We start from the raw sequence: 21,677 nt of genomic DNA, 5'->3' as shown, positions 1-21,677 counted from the left end.
GCACTCCCGGGCCACAGCAGAGGGCTGGCCTGGAAGAGGGGCAACCGGGACAGAATCCGGCGCCCCGACCGGGACTAGAACCCGGTGTGCCGGCGCCGCTAGGCGGAGGATTAGCCTAGTGAGCCGCGGCGCCGGCCATGGTGCACATTAACTTTTAAATTATTCTGAACAAATTCTGCTAGGCAGACTTTTATGGGTAATGAAATATTTACATAAAATATATAATTTTAAAAATATTTTTTGCTTCCTCTATTCTGTACTTTTGCAATTCTTTGTAAACAATAATCTTTCTTGAATAACCTTATTTCGTTATTATTGGTTTTTTTAAAAAATTATTTGTTTGAAAGCCAGAGATAGAAACAGAGTGAGAGACAGAGACAGATAACTTCAGTTGGTGGATTCATTTTTCAAATGCCCCCACCAGTTGGGGCTGGTTCAGGCCCAAGCCAGGAGCCAGGAATTTAATCCAGGTCTCCCACGTGGGTTGCAGAGACGTAAATACTTAAACTATCACTACTGCCTTCCATTGTGTGCATTAGCAGGAATTTGGAATTGGTAGCACCGATAGGATTTGAACCAAGAAACTCTAATATGGGATGAACTGCATCATAATAGCTGTGCCAAACACCTGCCCCCATTATTTTTTCATTCAACAATGTCATTACTTTTACATTTGCTTTAGTCATTATAAATGATCTCAGTTATTTCTAGACTTGACTTTGTTCAATATCCTCAAAGGTCTTTACTCCACCCAGTTCTGTTTTCATATAATTCCTTTCTAGACAAAGAGAAATCTTAATATAATTATGTTGCTTGCCTACATACCCAGCCCATTGATTTTTTTCCTGATTTTAATTATCCTAATGAATTTTTATTTAACTTTATATCCATTAGATGGTGACTATTTTCTATATGGATTGCTCTTTTTATCAAAGGCTTAATAAAGTAGATTGCTTCTCAATCACATAAAAGCCCAATCAAATCTTCCTTTATAGGCAAGCAACTTCCTCCCATGCATGGGTCCCTGCTCCTTCCTTTTTGGCCTCCCCACTTTCTAAGGACTCTGTATCCAGTCCGTGGAACAAGAGAAAAGTATAGAAAAGGGACAACTAATTCTTAAAAGCCCTGGCTTAAATGTTGCACAAATCACTTTCTGTTTGTAACAAGTGGATACCAGGCCACAGTGAAACTTGAGTTTGGGGAAGGCAACCTTTAATTGTGAAAATTATTTACCAATCAGTATCCTAGGCTATAGAACTGGCAACATGATTTCTGAGTAGTTAGCCCTCTCTGCTACAAATATTCACCTCTTCTTAATGGCTTACTGAAGTTCCATGACATATATATATATATATATATACACACACACACACACACACACACAAACACATATATAACTAAGTACTATATATATACAATGTTATATATATACATTGTACAATATATTAGGTATATTGCAATTAATGTAAGCATTAATAAATGATACCTGGTATACTTGTAACATTATTATTAACATTCAACAAATGAGAGCTTAGAATGTACAGGTGTATGGGTAAAGTACCAACTGCAGTTTAAAAATGTAAATGACTGGGGTTGGTGTTGGGTGCAGTGGCTTAAGCTGCTTCCTGGAATGCTGACAAGCATTGGTTTGAGTCCTGGCTGCTCCACTTTCCATCCAGCTGCCTGTTAATGTGCCTGGGAAAGTAGCAAAGGATGGCTCAAGTTCTTGGGCCCCTGTCATCTGCGTGGGAGACTTGAATGACATTCCTAGCTCTGGCTTCAGCCTGGCCCAGTCCCACCTGTTGCAGTCATTTGGGGAGTGAATCAGCATATGGAAGACCTCTCTATCTCTCTCCGTTTGTGACTCTAACTCTCAAATCAATCAATCAAAAATGAGATGTGTGTCACAGCACAGGCTGAGCCATCTTCAAATGGATAAAGGGCAGCCATATAGGAAAAGTGTACGTAGATGTATCCCGTGTGGTAGCCCCAGGCTGAGGCGAGTCCACTACTGCTTGTTTGATGTTTCTCTGGTAATTTGGTTGATCTGGAGCTCATCTTCCAGAGACTTTTTGGAAGGGCTCGTGGAAACAATATTACCAGGAGTTCCTGCATGTTGATTATAGTTTACATATGCCCTTTATAACCGAAGGTCGATTTTACTAGTAATAAATTCCCAGGTTATGTTTTTTGTGTTTTCATATTGTTATCCTATTTTCTTCTGGCACAGCAAAAATTGCTATCAAAAACTTGATTATCATCTAACATAAGTGCCTTCTTTGTCTATGTGTATGAAGGATTTTTTTTTCTTTCTTTTAAAACATATCACACAGTGATTTTATAACAGTCTGAAAGCTCATTGTTTTGGGTCAACAATGTAAGGTACATAGTGTATTCTTTCAATATATATTTTTTTAAGTTTCAAGAACTATTAAAAAATTGTAGTGGGGCCGGCGCTGTGGTGCAGTAGGTTAATCCTCCAGCTGTGGCGCCGGCATCCCATATGGGCACCAGTTCTAGTCCTGGCTGCTCCTCTTCCAGTCCAGCTCTCTGCTGTTGCCTGGGAAAGCAGTAGAGGATGACCCAAGTCCTTGGACCCCTGCAGCCGTGTGGGAGACCCGGAAGAAGCTCCTGGCTCCTGGCTTCAGATCGGCGCAGCTCTGGCCATTGTGGCCAATTGGGGAGTGAACCATTGCATGGAAGAGCTTTCTCTCTCTCTCTCTCTCTTTCTCTCTGCCCCTCCCCTCTCTGTGTAACTGTGACTTTCAAATAAATAAATCAATCTTTAAAAAAAAAGGAAATAGTACCTTAGAGTTTTCATTACATTACATTTTTAAAAATTACAAGGATATTATTACAAGGTTATTATTCTGCCCTTTATTGACTTTAAAATGTGATATCTTTGTAATATCTTTATATTTCACCTCTGAAATATTCTTTTGCTCATTTTCATGTGAATCTATTTTTTCTAGACTTGGGGCAGGAGGGTCAGTTCAAGTCACATTTCTAGCTCCAGAGTTTCCTCCTTTAGTAAAATACGATGACACTGGATGCAGATCTTACACCACACACAAACATCAACTCAAACCAGATTAGAGAGCTAAATATGAGTCATGAAACCATAAAACTCCCAAAAGATACCTAGGGGACAGCTCCCTGATATTGATATTGAAGTGATTTTTTTGGGATATCACACCAAAAACTCACACAACCAAAGCTTTTGTATACTGCACGATCAACAACACGAAAAGTCAGTCTATAGTCTGGGAGAAAAAAAAATTTGCAAACCAGTTAAATGAAAAGGGGTTTCCAATGTAAGAAACACACACAAATCTATAGCAAAGATAAAAAGAATTCAAACATGGGCGAGTGACTTGCATAGACATTTCTCTGATGAATGAACATGTGCATGCATTTTTTTCACTTGGAGATCAATAACAGATAAAGCGATATATTTCCTTAAGTGGAGGATCACCAAGGAAAATTAACAAGTTCTTGCAATTTCCTCCCAGCTCCTGCTGATTAGATTAGAGACTTGCACCCTTCCTACGCCAGGGAAACACATCCGCCCGTGTCTTGATGTGACTCCATTATCTCACGGGAGGTCAGCTCAAACTAAGTCTGTTGCCTGCTGGAGCTAAGAGAATGAGAGAAAAGAAGAATTTCAGAGACAGTTCTTAATGCAAGTATTTAGAAATTCCCCAAGTCTCCCTGGCAGAGTAGGAGAGAGAAGGAAGCTGAGCTGCGAGGAGACTGAGTGGCCAGAGTTTACACTTTGCATCTAAAGCGTTCACAGCAGTCATCTCAGGAGAAAGGAAGAAAGAGATGGAACCCAAAGAAAAACACAAGAGCACTTACTTGCAAGGGGAAAATACCAAGCATGCTTCTCCTACCTATTGGAGGAAAGCACACCTGTTTAACTGCCTATTTCTCTTCTTCATAAAACTTAAGAAATTCACTTACAGAGAGGACTCTGAGGGAAAGCAAAGGAGAGCCTCTGAGTCTCTGACTCTATGTTGCTTAAACTGCTGGAAGCATTTGCCATCACTTGTCATTTTAATAAGTTCCTTGGTTTTTATGTGACTGTACTGCAGGCAAACCTGAGCCTTGCTTATAATGCATTTCAGGAGCATGAAACCAATGCTATAAACTTCCTAAAAGGGTAAAAGCCGGCAAGGTTTTCTCTGATTATCTCTTAATAATTCTTTTGTCTGGAAAAGAGAGATATTGTTTTCTTTGCTGTATGGGCACTTTTTTTTCTGTTTGAGTTACTCAAAAAATATGTCTTCATATAATGTAAACTTGCACAAAATGCTGTGTCAGGTACTTTGTAATTTCTGTATCTTTCTGAAACATACACAGTTGTGGGAGGGGGGAGAAACCAGAATATCCTAGATTTACAGGTAGAGAAGAACCTTAAATTCGTGCTGGTTTCCCACTCATACAATGTTTAAATACATCTGCAAGGTCCTTGAGAGAGGGCCTCCTGAATGCTAAACAGTGCTGGTGATGAAGAGCTCATCCCCCAGGAAGGCGGCTGCATCACAGAGTCTCTGATGGCCAGGATCAGCCTCATTCCCTCCTCCTCCGATCCTCCCTCCCAGCCTCAGATCCAGTCCTTAGCTCGGTGCAGAACAAGCCAGCTACCTGGTTCCTAGGCAACCACTGACACGGGTGGGGAGCTCTGGGGAGCTCCGATGTCCCCCGTCCTCTACCTATTTCCCCTGAAACTTCTGCTTTTCTTGATCCACTCCTGGCACAAGTTTCACCTCTTCGGCGTTCATAACTCCCCAGGAACACGTGAGGCCCTGTTCTTCTGCAGGTACGGGGTGCAAAACTCAGCCCACTGTGATGACATTCCATCCGTGTTTCATGAATGCTACGATACATTTTAAAATTGACAGCCACACACTATGAATTATAAATTGGATTGCTTCTGGCTAAAATTCGCTGTTGTTTACCTATTCTCACTCTGCTTCACATTTTCTCCATATTAAACTTGTACATATTCAAGATTCAAGCTCCATGTACAGACTGTTGACCTAGAGTTGGATTTCAAAGGAAACATCAAGGGAAAAGAAGACCAAGAAAAAAAAGCGATATAAAATCAGTCATGAAACAAGAAAAAAAAATCTAATAAGCTATTAAGAGATTAACCCTTACTAAAATGCTAGGACTTTAAGTTGCACTAGGATTTAATAATTATGACACATTTATTTTCTCCTTGTAAAAGAAAAGGGTTTCTTCTTTTGACAATGCAAATAGAAGTTCTTTTATAAAGCCAGTGCCAAGGAAAACACTTAGCAGTGTCTAGTGTCTGTGTTCACAATATTTTCGGCATACACGAATGTCTTTTCATTTAAAAATGATCTCATCCATAATTTTAACTACTAATTAAAATGCAATAATTAGCTAAAAGTAGAAAACACAAGTAACACTATACTCACTAAATGACATAAGAAAAAACTGTCTTAATGATGAAATTAAACACTATCTTGTTTATATTAAGAAAGTTTTTATAGAGTAATTACCACAAGAAAATATGGCAAAATAATCTTAATAGATTTGCAAATTAAAACGTGTTTGGTTAATACTTTTAATGGAATTATAGAAAGCATGATTACTATCATCCTTTGCAATGAATTTATTTACATTTTATATTCCCTAGATTCTTAAATTTTTGGATCTCTGAAATGCAAATTTCACATTTTAATTTTATTACAATTGTAACTAATTCTAGTATTATTTATAAACCAAAGCATGCCATAATCGGCTTATTTAGTTGTTTTGTATTTCTGCCAGAAAAAAAAATTATATTATGTAGAAGTGGTGGAAAAAATAATCTTATAATTGAATAAATCCATTATTATTGTGAAGCCATAATTATTGCTAAACTTAAACTTTTTATTATCTTTCTCCACAAATAGAAAAGCTTAAGTAATTATTTTAACAGGAACAATTACAAAAGTCACAAGGAAGAAATCATTCAACAGTCGGTACCATAACTAGTAAAAGCAATGCTTTTCTTAAAAGGTAGCAGAAAAAAAGCATTGGAACACCCTAAAACATATATCATGCATTTAAAAGGACATGCATCAGGTATATAAATGCCCACGTAAATTGTAGTTTTGCAGGTTTTCATTTATGTGTGCATTTAATTCTTTCATTTATTGAGTTTCCTGTGAAGCCTATTTATCTACCTATCTACCTATTTATCTATCTCTATGAATAGTATCTGCTCAGCTATCTATATTTTCATGGTCTTACTTATCATTAAAAATAATCAGTTAGAGAACAGTAATTAAGATAGAAGTAGAGGGGGCTGTCGATGTGGCGTAGCAGGCAAAGCTGCCGCCTACAGTGCCGGCATTCCATATGGGCGCCAGTTCGTGTCCCCACTGCTCCACTTCTGATCCAGCTCTCTGCTATGGCCTGGAAAATCAGCTGAGGATGGACCAAGTGCTTGGGCCCCTACACCCTCGTGGGAAACCCCGAAGAAGCTCCAGCCTCCTGGCTTCGGATCAGCTCAGCTCTGTCCTTTGTGGCCATTTGGGGAGTGAACCAGCAGATGGAAGACAGACTCTCTCTCTCTCTACCTCTGTAACTCTACTTTTCAAATAGATAAATAAATATTTTTAAAAAAGAGAAAGAAGTAGAGCAGAAAGCTGAGTGAAGTGTAAGATATTTAATTCAATATTTTTAATAATTCTTCCCAATAAAGAGAAAAATATTGCATTAAATTAGAAACACTCCCTCAGTTTTAGAATTAAATGAAAATGTTAACCAGGAGAGTAAATTGCAGACAACATCTATAAAAGAAATCTTATTTTGGTGATTTTGTATAAGGCAATCACCATGAATTTGAACTGATGTCTCAAAATCATTCACTGACGTACTTGAATATAATTCCAGCTCCTCAGAACAACTGATACATAAATAGTCTCTTTTTAAGAAGTAGCCCAGCTTTGCATCCTTTTCCCTACATTTTGCTTTATTTCTAGAAAGCTGTCATCTAATAATACATCTTTTCTACAGAGGATGTCAAACCACTGCAGTTGGTCTTGCCCAATCTTTCCTTCCTTGCAGCAGTAATTCACAAGTGAATACCACTGTTTGCTCCTCTAACAAAAGAAAGATGCATTTTGTTTCAATGAGTCATTTTTTCCCCTGGAATTTTAATTCTGAAATAAAACCAAGAAACACCTTAAGGGCAAAACTCAGTTATAAAAAAAGTATGGCTTCAAGATAAAAGATATTTGTGGTTCTCTGAAACTATTTTTCTCTTTACTGTACAGATTAGTCAATGGATCATGTTCCTGAATTCCAAATGCTATGCCTCTAGCCTGCAGCAAACCAAGATGCCAAGGCTCTCAGGAAATAACTTTCTTCTCCTAAGCAGCAGCCATTGATTGTTTTCTATGGTTTCTTTCCTGGTGCTACTACGATAGCCAGGAAAAGTTGAGGGCCACAGCTGTCTATACTCCTTTAGTCCTATTCTCCGTGAGTCCTTGTTATCCACAAGTATTTGTCAGGATGCGGAGTCCCCTGGATGGCACACTGCTCTAAAGACTCTTGGGCCGCAGCTGCTGCTGTGGCAGCACAGGCTGCAGGAGCAGGACGAGGAGCCCCAGGTGAGGTCTTGGCTCGCTCATTCGGTGGCGCGTGCCCTGAGCAGTGCTTCACCAGCCAGAGTCTGCGTTTGTATATCGGACTGGACTCCAACCAACGGGGAAGAAGAATGCTCCCCTCTCAGGCTGCAGGAACAGAGGTCTCTGCTGGTTTGAATATTTACCTGGATTTTATTTTATAGAACTGGCTGCCAGAGACATACCAAGTTACAGAAGAGAAAAGAACTGTCTTGGGGAGTCTTAATATTGGTTGAAGAATCACAGAATCTTTTCTTTTTCCATTTAACATACATGTCTATACTATAGAATATAGCAAAAATCATAGACTTTTTAAGAAAAAACAAAAACCTCAAGGAAATGGCCTTGTGGTATGCAGTTGAGGAGTTCATATATTTGATTTTGGAAGAGTGACAGAGTCACTAGGTTAAATGCACACTGAGGCTGTTTATTGCTCTGTTATCCTATGATTTTGCTGATAGAAAGCACTGGGCACTTCTACTAAAGGCAGATGTTTTGGTCCCCCAGGAATGGCAAGAATTTTTGAAGCACGATATGAACAATGACTGGTTTGTGGACTGTCAGGTACAGGTTTTATTGCGAAAACCATCTTAGAACTTCTAATTCAAACCAGTATGGATCATTTAAGGTGCTAAAACCATTTTTTCCCTCCAAGACCATTAAATACTTTGGAGAGCAGTCTTATTTATTTATTAAGTTTTTTTCACAAATATATATCCAGAGTTACATAAAAAATCCTAAATGATAAGATGATGTTGATGATAATACCACTTATTATTAAATTGCAAGTTCAGATATAAGGATTATTAACAAACTCTTCATGATGGAAAGAGGTGGGAGTGACACAAGAAGGGACCACGAGCCAGGGAATGTAGGCAGCTTCTAGAAGCTGCAAATAGCAAGGACAGGATTCTCCTGGAACCTCCAGTAGGAACTAGCCCAGCTGACACCTTCACTTAGCCTGGCGAGACTGATTTTGACCTCTAGATAGTCTGCGTGCTATTTTTAAGCTACAGATTTGTGATCATTAGTTACAGCAGCAAAAGGAAAAACCACATTGTCTTAAATTAGGTGCAATAAGGTTCTTTTTGACTTCTAGGCACCTGTTAGCCTCTCACACTTTCTGGATTACCACTTAATAGCATAAGATGCAATTGACATAAAGCTATCAAAGGATATGTTGAATGAGACAGTAGACAGCATTAAAAAGACATTTTCCAAGAGTTCATAATAAAATAGAAATGTCATTTTTTAAGAAAAAGGATATCATTTGTCTTTTAATGAAATTGGGGCAAACATCAAATTACACATGTAACAATTGCAGAAGAAAATTAAAATATTAATAATGATTGTATATGCTAGGGTGGCAATCATTTTCCTGCAGTGACCTGATTTTCTATATTGAGTGACATCATTTTCATAATGGGAAAAACACTTCTATTTCACTTAAAAGTAGACTGCAGAAGAATACGGAACATAAAGTACAACGTAAACAATACTGTTATAGTCTACTGCTTTAATTATGCATCAGTAATTTGATTTAGTGGGCCATTTACAAATCCCCACATTCATAGGTTTGGCATGTCACAACCTGAGGGGTCTCCATGGATCTGTGTTTCGAGTTGGCAAACACTGGTGAGCTTTGGAAAGAGTACAGTACTGATCGCCATTTTCTGGAAACCATCCACAGCAGGATGCTGGAGAGGTAGTGATATCACTCAATCCTGGCAATTGACAGCGAAGAAAAAGGCAGAGAGGAGGAAAGTGAGGCACGTGCAGAATGATTCTGCTCCTGCAGTGTGGACAGATGAGAGTTGCACTGGGAATCGAGGCTGGCTGACCTTGGTGAAGTCCTTCCTCCCTCTGAGCCACAGCCTCTCTTCGTGTTAAGAAGGCAAAGGATTAAATTCTCTCTAAGCTTCCTTTTAAGTTGTAACTTTCCATAAATACACGTGAGGGTGCATACCACCTCGTCCCTGTGTAGATCCATAATCCTCTAATTATAAAATAATGTGACGCGTTCAAAACAGCAAGCGCAGAAACAAAACTCCTGCTCTTCCGCAGGCTCACTGTGCAGTCACACAGAAGGGGCCTTAACCCGATCCTTCAGGCGGGACGATCTGCTGCCGATACCGTCACCGTCAGTTACTTCACAGTATCCTCTTTTTCACAATGTCAGAAAATAGAAGGCAAAGTGTATTATTAAATAAGGCTTAGGCATGTGTGGGGTGACAGTGGCAGCGACAGTCTGATGGCTGGTGGTCACTGAGGCTTTCCCGCCTGTCACTTGTCAGCTTTTTGAGAAATGGCCACATGACCCTAGGAAAGCTGCCTGCTTTCTGTCATGAAAATCGAGCACATTAACACAGCTTAATAGCAGAGTTTCAACTAAATGCTCCGCCTGATCATTTTCCAGCTACTATGATATTAAACAAGAGTGCTTTTTCTGGAATAGGCCTTAAATGATATTTCCCTGGAAATCTGAAATGTCCTAGGATATTTGTTATGCATTTTTCCCAGGAAATGGTGATAGAATACCAATTGTTTCGAAAGAAACTTAAGTTGTGTAATCTAGATCTTAAGGGACTTCAGGTACGATGGAATGAATCGTGTACAGGTGTACCTTTATTGCAAAACAGAAAAGCAAATGCCAGAGCGAGGCATGGGTGTATTACTACAGATAGAGTTGTTTCAGAGGAGAGAGAGAGAGAGAGAGAGAGAGAGAGAGAATATATCATCTCCAGCTTGGGAACCTTATGGGGTACATGGCATCTGTTTGATTCCTCAACTGAAGATCTGGGGTGGGAGAGGAGGGCTTTTTGGATGTGGGGAATAGAAGAAACAATGTCTTCAGGGAGTGTTTAGGGTATACATGGAGAAGAGCAAAGGGTAAAATTTGACAACAGCACCAATTCCAGGTTGGGAAGCCATGGGACCGACAGAAAATGACCGATAAGATGCAGATTGCCAAGGTCTTAGTTCCCACACAAGGAAGTTGCCCTTGCGTCTACAGACAGTAGACAGTCATTATCGACCTTTGGAGCAATTGTTTCATTGATTTGCATTTATCCCTCCCTATTTTGGGGGCAAAGGTAATTTAACTCCACAGTTTAAAAGGCATTACAATTTATTATTCAGCAAGTGAACACAATTCCAAGGAACCTTTATGTGCATCATACAATAAATCAGAATTAAACTCTTACACAGTTGAAACAGTGCAAGGGAAGATTTCCTTTGTTACTCTAGTATTATTTGGTTTTGGAAGAGGAATGGCTCATTGAAATGTTAGAGTGAAAGCTACAAGCAGTGGGGGCTCAGAAACCCAGCCTTTTGGGGGACAGGTGACTTGGCGATACTGTCTGTTGTCAGGGGTCCCAGGCTGCCTGTTTCTACTTTCTAGAGACCAGGGTTTGGCTCTGACTCCTCACAGTGCTGCTCCTGGATACCGGGGCAATTCAACATTCTGTACATGAGAACACAACACCAGTCCCGCATGGCACTCTCTCCCTGCATATGTGTGTGTGGGTATATGCATTTACACATCAGAATAAAAATAAGCAAATATTACATGAAATGGTTATGGCATATACCTGCACCTTATTTTGTCATCTGTCATTTTGTAGTGAGAGGCCTATGTTTTTCTAAACAAATTGTGAGCATTTTGAGAGCAGGCCTATTACACTGTTTTATGCACCTATGGAATATTCAATCAGAAATTATTGGTTAATAATAATAATAATCCTCCCGCCTACAGGATATGCAGAATTTCCTCCCATGATCAGGAGACCAGCTGGTTAACAAACTTGGTATAAGAGGACAAAAATATGGTTCCTATTTTTCTGATCTGTAAGAGGCAAGACAACTTATTTCTTCAGAGAAGGTAACGGAACTCATCACATGAAAGCAATCTAAGTAAATGTACGCACGTGTGTGTACGTGCACGTGTGAGCTCAGCCAGCTAGAAACGGACAACGCCACATGCTCAATATGGACTACAGGTGGCCTTAGCCCAGGGATGCCGTTTGTCAAGTGGCACGGCTTTGATGTGCTGCGCTGGATGCCTACCTCAATGAAGAAGATGCTGGCAGCTGATGTTGGGTGGTGATACATGTAGACTGTCACGAGAACGGCTGCAGCTATGATGAGCACCAGGATGAGGATCCCCACAATGAGGCCGGCGTGAAGGCTCCCCCCTTTCTTCTCGGCCGCGCTGTCATCTGTGGAGGCTGAAAGAACATCCCAGCCGTCAGGCCTTGCGGTGGGTGCCTTCACTTAGCATTTTCAGTAACAGTAATAAAATACCACTCATTGTACAATGCTGCTTCTCTACGCACCAGTTGTAGGAGCGAGGTGCTCTTCACTTGGGCAATGAAAGCCCTATAGTGTTAATGAATAAAAATACTCTTATAACTGCGTTTTCATTTCTAGACCAATAACCAAAATGAATAGCCCTTACTCTAAAAGTACTATGGAAGAAGCTCAAACTCTACCTACACACTAAACTTAATGTTTTCTGATTAAACCAATCAAATTATTTGCAGGAAAAAATTATGTTTTGAAAACTACCCTCTCACTCAGCGGGTGGTGGTGGTGGGGTTAAACTGAAGAGTATCAGATACCTTTTGGTGTATATAGGCATGTTTAGGACGTCTGTGTATGCACTCAAAACAAATTTTCCAAATCTTTTTAAACTGAAATGCTCTTTAAAAGTGTAGTAGGGGCAGGCAGGGGAGGTGTCGTTTGGCATGACAGTTAACATGCTACTTGGGATGTCTACATCTCATGTCATAGCGCATGGGTTTGAGAGCTTGCTCAACTCCCAATTCCAGCTTCCTGCTAATGCCCATCCTGGAAGTAACTGGATAATTGGGTCCTACAACCCACATGGAAGACCCTGGTTCCGTCTGTTCCAGTCTCGACTGTTGTAGGCATTTAGGGAGTGAACCTGGCGATGGAGGATCTCTCTTGATATCTCTCTCTCCTTTTCAAATAGATAAAAAATAGATAGCATTAAAAATCTTAGATTGAAGTCATTAATAAAAAAGTTTAGTTAGGGGCTGGTGTTGTGGCACAGTAGCTTAAGCTGCCACTCGTGATGCCAGCAACCTGTATCAGAGCACCAGTTCGAGTCCTGGGTGCTCCACTTCTGATCCAGTTCCTTGCTAATGTACCTGGGAAAGCAGCAGACAGAGGATGACCCAAGTATTTGGGCTCCTGCCACCTACGTGGGAGACCTGGATGGAGTTCTAGGCTTCTGGCTTTAGCTTGGATCAACCTGGCCATTGCAGCCATTTAGGAAATGAACTGGTGGGTAGATTTGCACATGCTCTCTCTCCTGTCAGCCTGACTTTCAAATAAATAAATAAATAAATAAATATAAAAAAAAAGCTAAAAAGAAAGCAGATGGGGGTGGGCATTGTGGCACAGCAGGTTAAGCTGTCATTTGGGATGTCCACATTTCCTATTGAAGCGCTGTTTCGAGGTCTGACTGTTTCACTTCTGATCTAGCTCCCTGCTAATGTGCTAGGGAAGCACTGGTTGACAGCTCAGGTGCTTGAGTTTCTGCCACTCCCATAGGAGACCTGGATGGAGTTCCTGGTTCCTATCTTCTGCTTGGTCCAGCCCTGGCTATTACAGGCATTTTAGGAGTGAACCAGAGGATGGAAGAGCTCTCTCTCGCTATCACTCTTTCTCTCTCTCTCCCTCTCTCTGTCACTCTGTCTTTCAAATAAATAGGATACAGAAATCTTAAAAAGCATAGCAGATGAATGCTGAGTGACTCAGATAGCTTATATCATATAAAAGGGAAGCCACAGCACAGAAAAATATTCTGCTATGCTATATACCAGTATCATTTTCTCTAGCTTTTAGGAAGATGTTTTCCACTGTAATAATATTTTCAAAGAGTTATGAAATAGAGGAATTTCTAAAGTCTTAACTATCCAACCCACAGTCAATCAACCAAATAAAACAAATCTCTAAATTCCTCTGTTCTAAAATTCTGCAATCTTTCATGATCACTCATTTAGAGGTCTCCCTAATTATATATCACAGTAACTGTATCTTAGTATATAGTATGATTGCTATTTCTGAATTATTAGATAATTCTCTAAGGCCCACAGAAGTTCCAGAAGAGTGGTTCCCAATCCTCTCACTGCCAATTTGCTTCTTTGTGATTTTTACCCTTTGTCTCTGTTTTACACATTTTCTGGTCTATTAAATCTTATTTAATAGGCACTGATTTCTTTCTTTTTTTAAAGCATTTTGTTCATAAAAACCAAACATGACTGCCTATCAGAAAAGATGTGCCACATGAACTTACGACATTCCAGACACAGTAACAAGTATGACTTCTTAATTTTTCCTACACATCCTTTAAATTTGTTACTTTTATTTTGCTTGAAACTCATGGCTGGTGTTCAGTAATCCTTCTCCAGATCTAGTATAGACAAAATCCTAGACTTCCATTACATAACAGAAATTCATTAGTGAAAAATATCATCTTCAGGCCGGCGCCGCGGCTCACTAGGCTAATCCTCCGCCTAGTGGCGCCGGCACACCGGGTTCTAGTCCCGGTCGGGGCGCCGGATTCTGTCCCGGTTGCCCCTCTTCCAGGCCAGCCCTCTGCTGTGGCCAGGGAGTGCAGTGGAGGATGGCCCAGGTGCTTGGGCCCTGCACCCCATGGGAGACCAGGAAAAGCACCTGGCTCCTGGCTCCTGCCATCGGATCAGCGCGGTGCGCCGGCCGCAGCGCGCCAACCGCGGCGGCCATTGGAGGGTGAACCAACGGCAAAGGAAGACCTTTCTCTCTGTCTCTCTCTCTCACTGTCCACTCTGCCTGTCCAAAAAAAAAAAAAATATATCATCTTCAAAGAGTAACTCATGATATCAATTCATTTACAATGTACCAGGTATATCTGTATTGCTTGGAATAATCAAATCAACAACTCTTAAGAGACAGGTATTACTATTATGCCTTTTGATAGAGGAAACCAAGGCAGAAGGAAATTAAGGCCAGTGCTAAGACTGCAAATGTACTAACTCATTATGTCTCATTGTTCTACTATTGGACACTTATACAAACTTAAAATGAGCAATAAATATGCCATTTATGGTAACTCTGAAATAAATATTATGCCACTGAAATAGCTGTGGAATTGAGAACTTTGGACTTAGTGTGCTAAGGTGAACTGGGGACACAAGCAGTATGGTGTCAGAGTCTGAACTCCAAACTTCAAGACCTCCTTAATTAAAACTAAGCTGTAAGGCACTGTGATTTCTACTTATTTCATGTCCTGAGTTCTTCCGGCAAAGAATTCTGAAAAGAACATGGTAATTTCAAGGAAAAGAAAATCAATCTAAAAGATGGTTCAAGAATTAACATAGTGCCTCCAACAGGGCAGAGGCCATGTCTGTCCTATCTCTTCTCTGGAACTATGGCTTAGGTGAGCATCTGCCCACCGACACTCAGATCTGTGTTTGTTGGGGGGCGGGGGCAAAGAGGGAGGAAGCAAAAAAAAAAAAAAAAGCCTACTGCAAACTGGTTTCAGCTGTTGCAATGACCACTGCTCCAATAAAAATCAAATGAGGTGATAATACATGACTTCATCAGTCTGGTCTTCAGTTACTTTATCTCCACCACACGGTCAATAACAGTAATTACCCCAGAGCATGGCTATGAGAATTCAATATGTAATACTTATAAAGGTCTTTAGAGAGTACCTGGCATGTAATAAACACCTAACACTAAACTATTATATTGTTATTGTATTTCTTATAAGAGGTAGATGAAGGTAAATTATACCGTCAGACTCATGACACCTCATAAAGTATGTTTTTGCCCTTCACATTAGTTGCTTTTAAAAGTCTGGCCTCAATCTTAAGTATGCTTGTATCACTGCATTCTATGACTTTGGCCATTTTTCTTATTTTTACAAGACTATGACACATAACTTTCATGGGATAACAGGATTAATTTAAAATGCTGCCTTGGGAAAATGTGGCAAAAATATCTGCTTGAACCAAAAAGGAAGGTTTGATGTTTTCTTCAAATTCCATGTGTAGTTCCATCCATCCTACCCACCATATCTCCTTCCTTCTCCCTGTCCATCTCTGTCTCTCTCCTTTCCTCCCTTATCCATCCATCCATCCGTCCAGCCAGCGAGCCAGCCAGCCAGCATCTGGTTCTATTTCTGAGGTCTGTAAGTTTTTCACAGGCAGCATATCCACTTTCCACTACACTTCTCTGTTGAGGCAGCAGGTGAAGGGCACCCTCCCTGGGAAGGAAGATCGGAGCAAGAGACGTGTTTTGTTCAAGAGCCCTTTTCAGAACCAAGCTCGTCCTTGACTTGCAGGGTGTAGATTGCTAGTCTTTGGTACATAAAATCAAGACCAGATTTGCACCTTGAATGGGGTAAATCTCACTCATTACCTTTAATTAAACATGAATGTTTATCTCACAGTTATTACTAATACATCCAATAATGATTTAGTTGATTATCTCTCCTTTAAAATTTGCGTTTGCAGTGCTATTTTCACCATGGTCATATGTAATACAATTTGTGGAGAATAATTTGTTACTTGCCAAATAAGCCTTTTATAACATTTTTGATAATATAAAATTATGAATTAATTGAGAAGTCGAGATAGAGTGTGACTTTAATCCAGTGGTTCACGCCCCGAATACCTGCAGTGGCCTGGGCTGGGCTAGATCAAAACCAGGAGTTGAAAACCCAATCCAGGGCTCCCATGTAGGTGGCAGGAATGCATCTACTTTAGCCATCTTTGCTGCCTCCTAGGGTCTGCATTAACGGGAATCTGGAATGGGGAGCAGAGCTGGGACTCAACTCCAGGCTCTGATGTGGGAAGTGGGAGTCTCAGTTGGCAGCTTAATCACTAGGCCAAATTTCGACCAGACGATGATAATCATCCAGACGAGATGTCATTCACGTCCAAACTGAGCAAACGCCAAACAATCCTTTCCATCCATACACGGCCATACGCAGGAGAATTTGAGCATCTGTCTTTGTGTAGCCTTACATTGTGTTTATTAAAGGGGAATTAATGATAAAAGGCAATATACCACTATATAACATGGAATGCCCCAGCCCAAGGCTAAGGTATAGAAATGCATTTTCAAAGTCTACAGAGTAAAGGCCTTTCATTCACTCAGAGATATATGTTCAAAAACATAATTGATGTGCAGGAAATCAATGGTATTAAAGGTAATACACTCTCATCCACCAAGCGACTTGTGTAGTGTCTGCTTTTAAATACGTTATATAACGGAGATCAATATTTAGACACAGAGATTTCGACTGCAAGAATTGTCAGATCCATCAAAACATTTTGCTGTTTTTGAGGAAAGTTTTAGCGACCATATAGCAAAAATAACAGAGTTCTAAAAGGCATTAAAGGTACAGTAGAAAAATTCAAGACCTCATGTCCAAGTGTTTATTTTGCTGCATTCCATGAAAAGTTCATGACAGAACAAACCCACAGGAGGAAAGATGAAAAGAAAGAAGGCAGGAGGAAAAAGAAGAGAGGAAGACTCAGGAAGAAATTTAAAGTCATTTCTTTGAAGTGTAGCATTGATTGAAAACACCATGTCTCTTGGTTCCACACGTATGCAGCATTGATAGTATATATTCTCCTATGTGGTAAAATAGTTTAATACATTGCTACGGGCCGGTGCCGTGGCTCACTAGGCTAATCCTCCGCCTTGCGGCGCCGGCACACCGGGTTCTAGTCCCGGTTGGGGCGCCCGATTCTGTCCCGGTTGCCCCTCTTCCAGGCCAGCTCTCTGCTGTGGCCAGGGAGTGCAGTGGAGGATGGCCCAAGTCCTTGGGCCCTGCACCCCATGGGAGACCAGGAAAAGCACCTGGCTCCTGGCTCCTGCCATTGGATCAGTGCGGTGCGCCGGCCGCAGCATGCCGGCCACGGCGGCCATTGGAGGGTGAACCAACGGCAAAGGAAGACCTTTCTCTCTGTCTCTCTCTCTCACTGTCCACTCTGCCTGTCAAAAAAATAAAAAAATACATTGCTACGATGATCTGTGCTTACTATTATATCTTGCCAATAATTAAAGTCTAGGAATAAAGTGAATCTAAAAGAGAACTATTCCATGTCTGAAATTCTATTCATTTGAGAACTAACTCTTCTCCTGGCCTAAAAATGAGACACTACAGCCCATAAATTCCATAATGCATTAATATCCTTTGGGAGACCGAGAAGCTGACGGGTTGGACAAAGTCTCACACAGATTTGTTCAAAATTCATAACTGTCCATAGACCATGCCAGAATGTTCTTTTTTTAAAGCTTCAGAATGAATTTAAACTATAAATGCTTAAAATGCTGGTGTTCTGCTTTCGTATTAAACACACAAACACACAGACACAAGACTTTCTCTGTGAATATCAAACCCATTTATAAACGAAAGTATGTTATGGAAGAAAATCAAGTGATAAAAATTTTAAATAAATTGATTTTCCTTGGAAATTCTCCTTGCAATTGATTTCATTTTATAGATCACATATTTTCCCTCTTAGCTATTTGACTCAATATGTGGATGATCATTATTTTTACTTCATTCAGAGTTTCTGCTGGAATTTTGTGCATTTTCTACTTTTTAATAATTCTCCTAATTCTTTCATTTTCATAATTATGGTGTTACTATTCTTTTGGATGTTTACCAGTCTCTCAATGTTATTTGAGAGTCTTGAAATTACATATATGGTAAATGTAATTTACAATACGTACCCTTGTGACAATGTGCCCACAATTCACATTATGACATTGCCACAGAAGGGATCTGGGTAAGTCCTGTGAGCAGATATCAGACGGGGTGTATCACTCATCTAAGCGCATTCTGTATAGTGGAACAGAGGCTGGCAGGGCGGCTGGCCCAGCTTCCCTTCACAGTCAGTGCTATGACAGGGCAGCTGTGAAATTTCATTCAGGGAAATATACAAAGCATTCTGTGCTGAAAGAGCTTAGCGTATGACAACCCTTTTTTAAACAATAATCCATTACCTCTTATCGTAGCAAAAATGAACCTAAAAAACATTTCTGTGAAATCGTAGTAGGAAAAATCCCTGAGTCCATTCTTGGGGTAGCAGCCACCACATGAGAGTCTGCTCCTAGTCTCATTAAGCGACTGGTGCTGCTACGCATGTGTCTGAGAAAGCACATACAATGATGGACTTGACATATTACAGCTTCTGTAAGACCAAAAGTAAATCTTTGGAATAATCCATTATCACTTTTCATTTCTTATAGGTACTTAACCCTGTAATATTTTCAGCAAGAAAGACCTTGGTTAAGAGTTAACTTCTGGGGGCCAGTGTCATGGTGCAGTAGTCTAAGCCTCCGCTTGTGGCGCTGGCATCCCATGTCCGCATCAGCTTGTGTCCTGGCTGCACCTCTTCTGATCCAGCTCTCTGGTATGGCCTGGGAAGGCAGTGGAAGATGGCCCAAGTGCTTAGGCCCTGCACCTGCATTGAAGACCCCGAAGAAGCTCCTGACTCCTGGCTTTGGATCAGCTCAGCTCCAGCAGTTGTGGCCATTTGAGGAGCAAATGAATGGATGGAAGACTTGTCTCTCTGTCTTTCTCTTTCAATAACTGTACCTCTCAAATAAATAAATAACATCTTAAAAAAAAAGTTAAGTTCTTCTAACATCAACTTTCTTTACCAAGTCATCTTTTGCTATTTAAAAATACATTTATAATTATTTTTGAAAAAGAAGTCTCCACTTTACAAAAAAATCCACAAGGAAATCTTAGTACCTAAATTTTTCAGCCACGAATGAAACGAAAGGGTTTCATGGAAAGACTTATCTTTAATTCCATGCCAAACCCTTGCGTGGTTAAGACACTAGGATTTTTAATTAGAGACACAAGTTACTAGAGTTTTCCTAATAGGTATATTCACAATGGAATACCAAAAATAATATTGTCAAAGTACTTTCTGAGTCTGGGAGTATAAAACAAAGTGACTTTTTATGCCAACTAATCCCATTAATTTCAGAAGAAAGTCATTTACATTAAGACAGATCATTTACATGCATAGCCTCAATGAATATTTACTATTCTATCCAATAAATCAAGGTTTTGGAAAATGAAGAAGATTCTTTCTCATCTTGTTCCTATCTGTCAGTGTGGAAAGACAGATGTATGTCCATCCACTGAGCTAACATGGAATTCTTAGAGCTTCTAAGGATAACTTTGGATCTCATATTGCCACACCTCTAATCCTGTTTTCTTGTCCGCAAAATGGGTAGAAAGGTCATACCTATCTCTTAATGGTTGTGCAGATATGAGACGATCTCTCTTATCTTAGAAAAGAGCTTGGCAGTATGCCTAAGATACAGCAAATGCTCAGTGAAATGACTGCTACAAGCAGTCATTTCTATTGGTTATTGTACTTCATTACATCAGTTCCATAAGTATTAGTATTAATAATAGCTATTATTCTATTGATTAATACCCTCATTTTCCTCAGTCATGGCTATAATACCAGGACAATACAAGGCTTTCTTGAAAATTACTCATAGAGGGCCGGCGCCGCAGCTCACTAGGCTAATCCTCTGCCTTGCGGCGCCCGCACACTGGGTTCTAGTCCCGTTCGGGGCGCTGGATTCTGTCCCGGTTGCCCCTCTTCCAGGCCAGCTCTCTGCTGTGGCCCAGGAGTACAGTGGAGGATGACCCAAGTGCTTGGGCCCTGCACCCCATGGGAGACCAGGATAAGTACCTGGCTCCCGCCATCGGATCAGCGCGGTGCGCTGGCCGCGGCGCGCCAGCTGCAGCGGCCATTGGAGGGTGAACTAATGGCAAAAGGAAGACCTTTCTCTCTGTCTCTCTCTCTCTCACTGTCTACTCTGTCAAAAAAAAAAAAAAATTACTCATGGAGATGGGGACTTCTTTCTTTCACTGAAGCTAAAGGGCACAGAGAAGGACAGCAAGGGCATCTCAGTGAAGAGCTTCCAGGGGGAAGATCAAGGTTATTCTCACATGCACTTGCGCTGCATACCCACCCCAGGGAAGCATGCTGTCCCAAGCAGTAGCTGGGACATGGGAGATAGAACCTGTAGCCTATTTGAAAAACTAAAGTCCAGTTTCTGAGGTCTCATAAGTCATCTAAACAGAATCAATGCTCCGTCAGTTACCTGTGAGGAGCTTCTTTTGAACACCACAGAATATTCAATGAATTTCAAGTTGTTTGGTGTTTGACTATATGCTGAAAATTAATGAAAACCTTTGGACCTCCTAAGATAGCGTGCATTCCTTTAGGTGATGGAGATAGTAATTTTTTTTATGTTTGTGTGCCTCTGGATGGCCACCCTAGTCTTTGATGTTCTCAGCAGTTGCATAATCCTTGTTATTTGCTATGGTTTGATGTGAACTACTGCTTCTCAGAGAGGTGAATGAGTAGATTTTTGGGGAAGTACTAAGGATCTGAGAAGACAGAATCAGCAGCTGGGAACACAAAACAAAACAGAGCAAGGCCTTGGAACTCCAGTTCTCTGAAACAGAAAGCCCCATGTGTTGAACGTGGGCTACAGTGTGGTTGGTCAGAGAGGGCAGCATCGGTCCTGACCTGATCTTTTCCAACAAATCAGCCTTGCCACAAGGCTCCACTCTGTGGGCACAAGGTATATCATTGGGTTTTACAGTAGCAAGTGCTTTGGTTTCACAGCATTGGGGGATGATATTAGAGAAGCAGTGAGGCCCTTCTTACTTTAAAACTCTATGAAATGGTGATCTGTTGAGATACTGGATGGCTTTAACAGGAGAATGACCCACAGTTGGCTGCACAGTTAAGTGGGCAATATTAGAAGCAACCCTTTGGGCAGAACAATATGAGGGACAGCTACAATCCTTATAGTTTGTTCCTTCCCTGTGACCCTGGACCAATCACTTAAATCCCTGTGTTTCTGATCTTTGTGTAAAATGCTACGGCAATAGCACTTTCTTCGTCAGGTGCTGCAAGGATTAAATGGGTTCAAACTGCAAAGCCCTTAGAAGATTGCCTG

The 21,677-nt window shown here is 40.7% G+C and overlaps 1 protein-coding gene across 1 annotated transcript in view; it reads right to left on the bottom strand.

The window, feature by feature from the left end:
* PLXDC2 (plexin domain containing 2) overlaps positions 1-21,677 on the bottom strand; it is a 466,948-nt gene that overhangs the window by 13,502 nt on the left and 431,769 nt on the right. The window contains exon 13 of the mRNA XM_051821437.2: positions 11,712-11,872. Coding sequence (XP_051677397.1) covers positions 11,712-11,872 — 161 coding nt within the window. The remainder of the gene's footprint in view (positions 1-11,711; positions 11,873-21,677) is intronic.

This window comes from Oryctolagus cuniculus, chromosome 13 (genome assembly GCF_964237555.1).
Source record: "Oryctolagus cuniculus chromosome 13, mOryCun1.1, whole genome shotgun sequence".
Taxonomy (NCBI): Eukaryota; Metazoa; Chordata; class Mammalia; order Lagomorpha; family Leporidae; genus Oryctolagus; species Oryctolagus cuniculus.
Note: the sequence above shows the minus strand (reverse complement) of the source record. Positions and strands in the feature narration are given on the sequence as shown.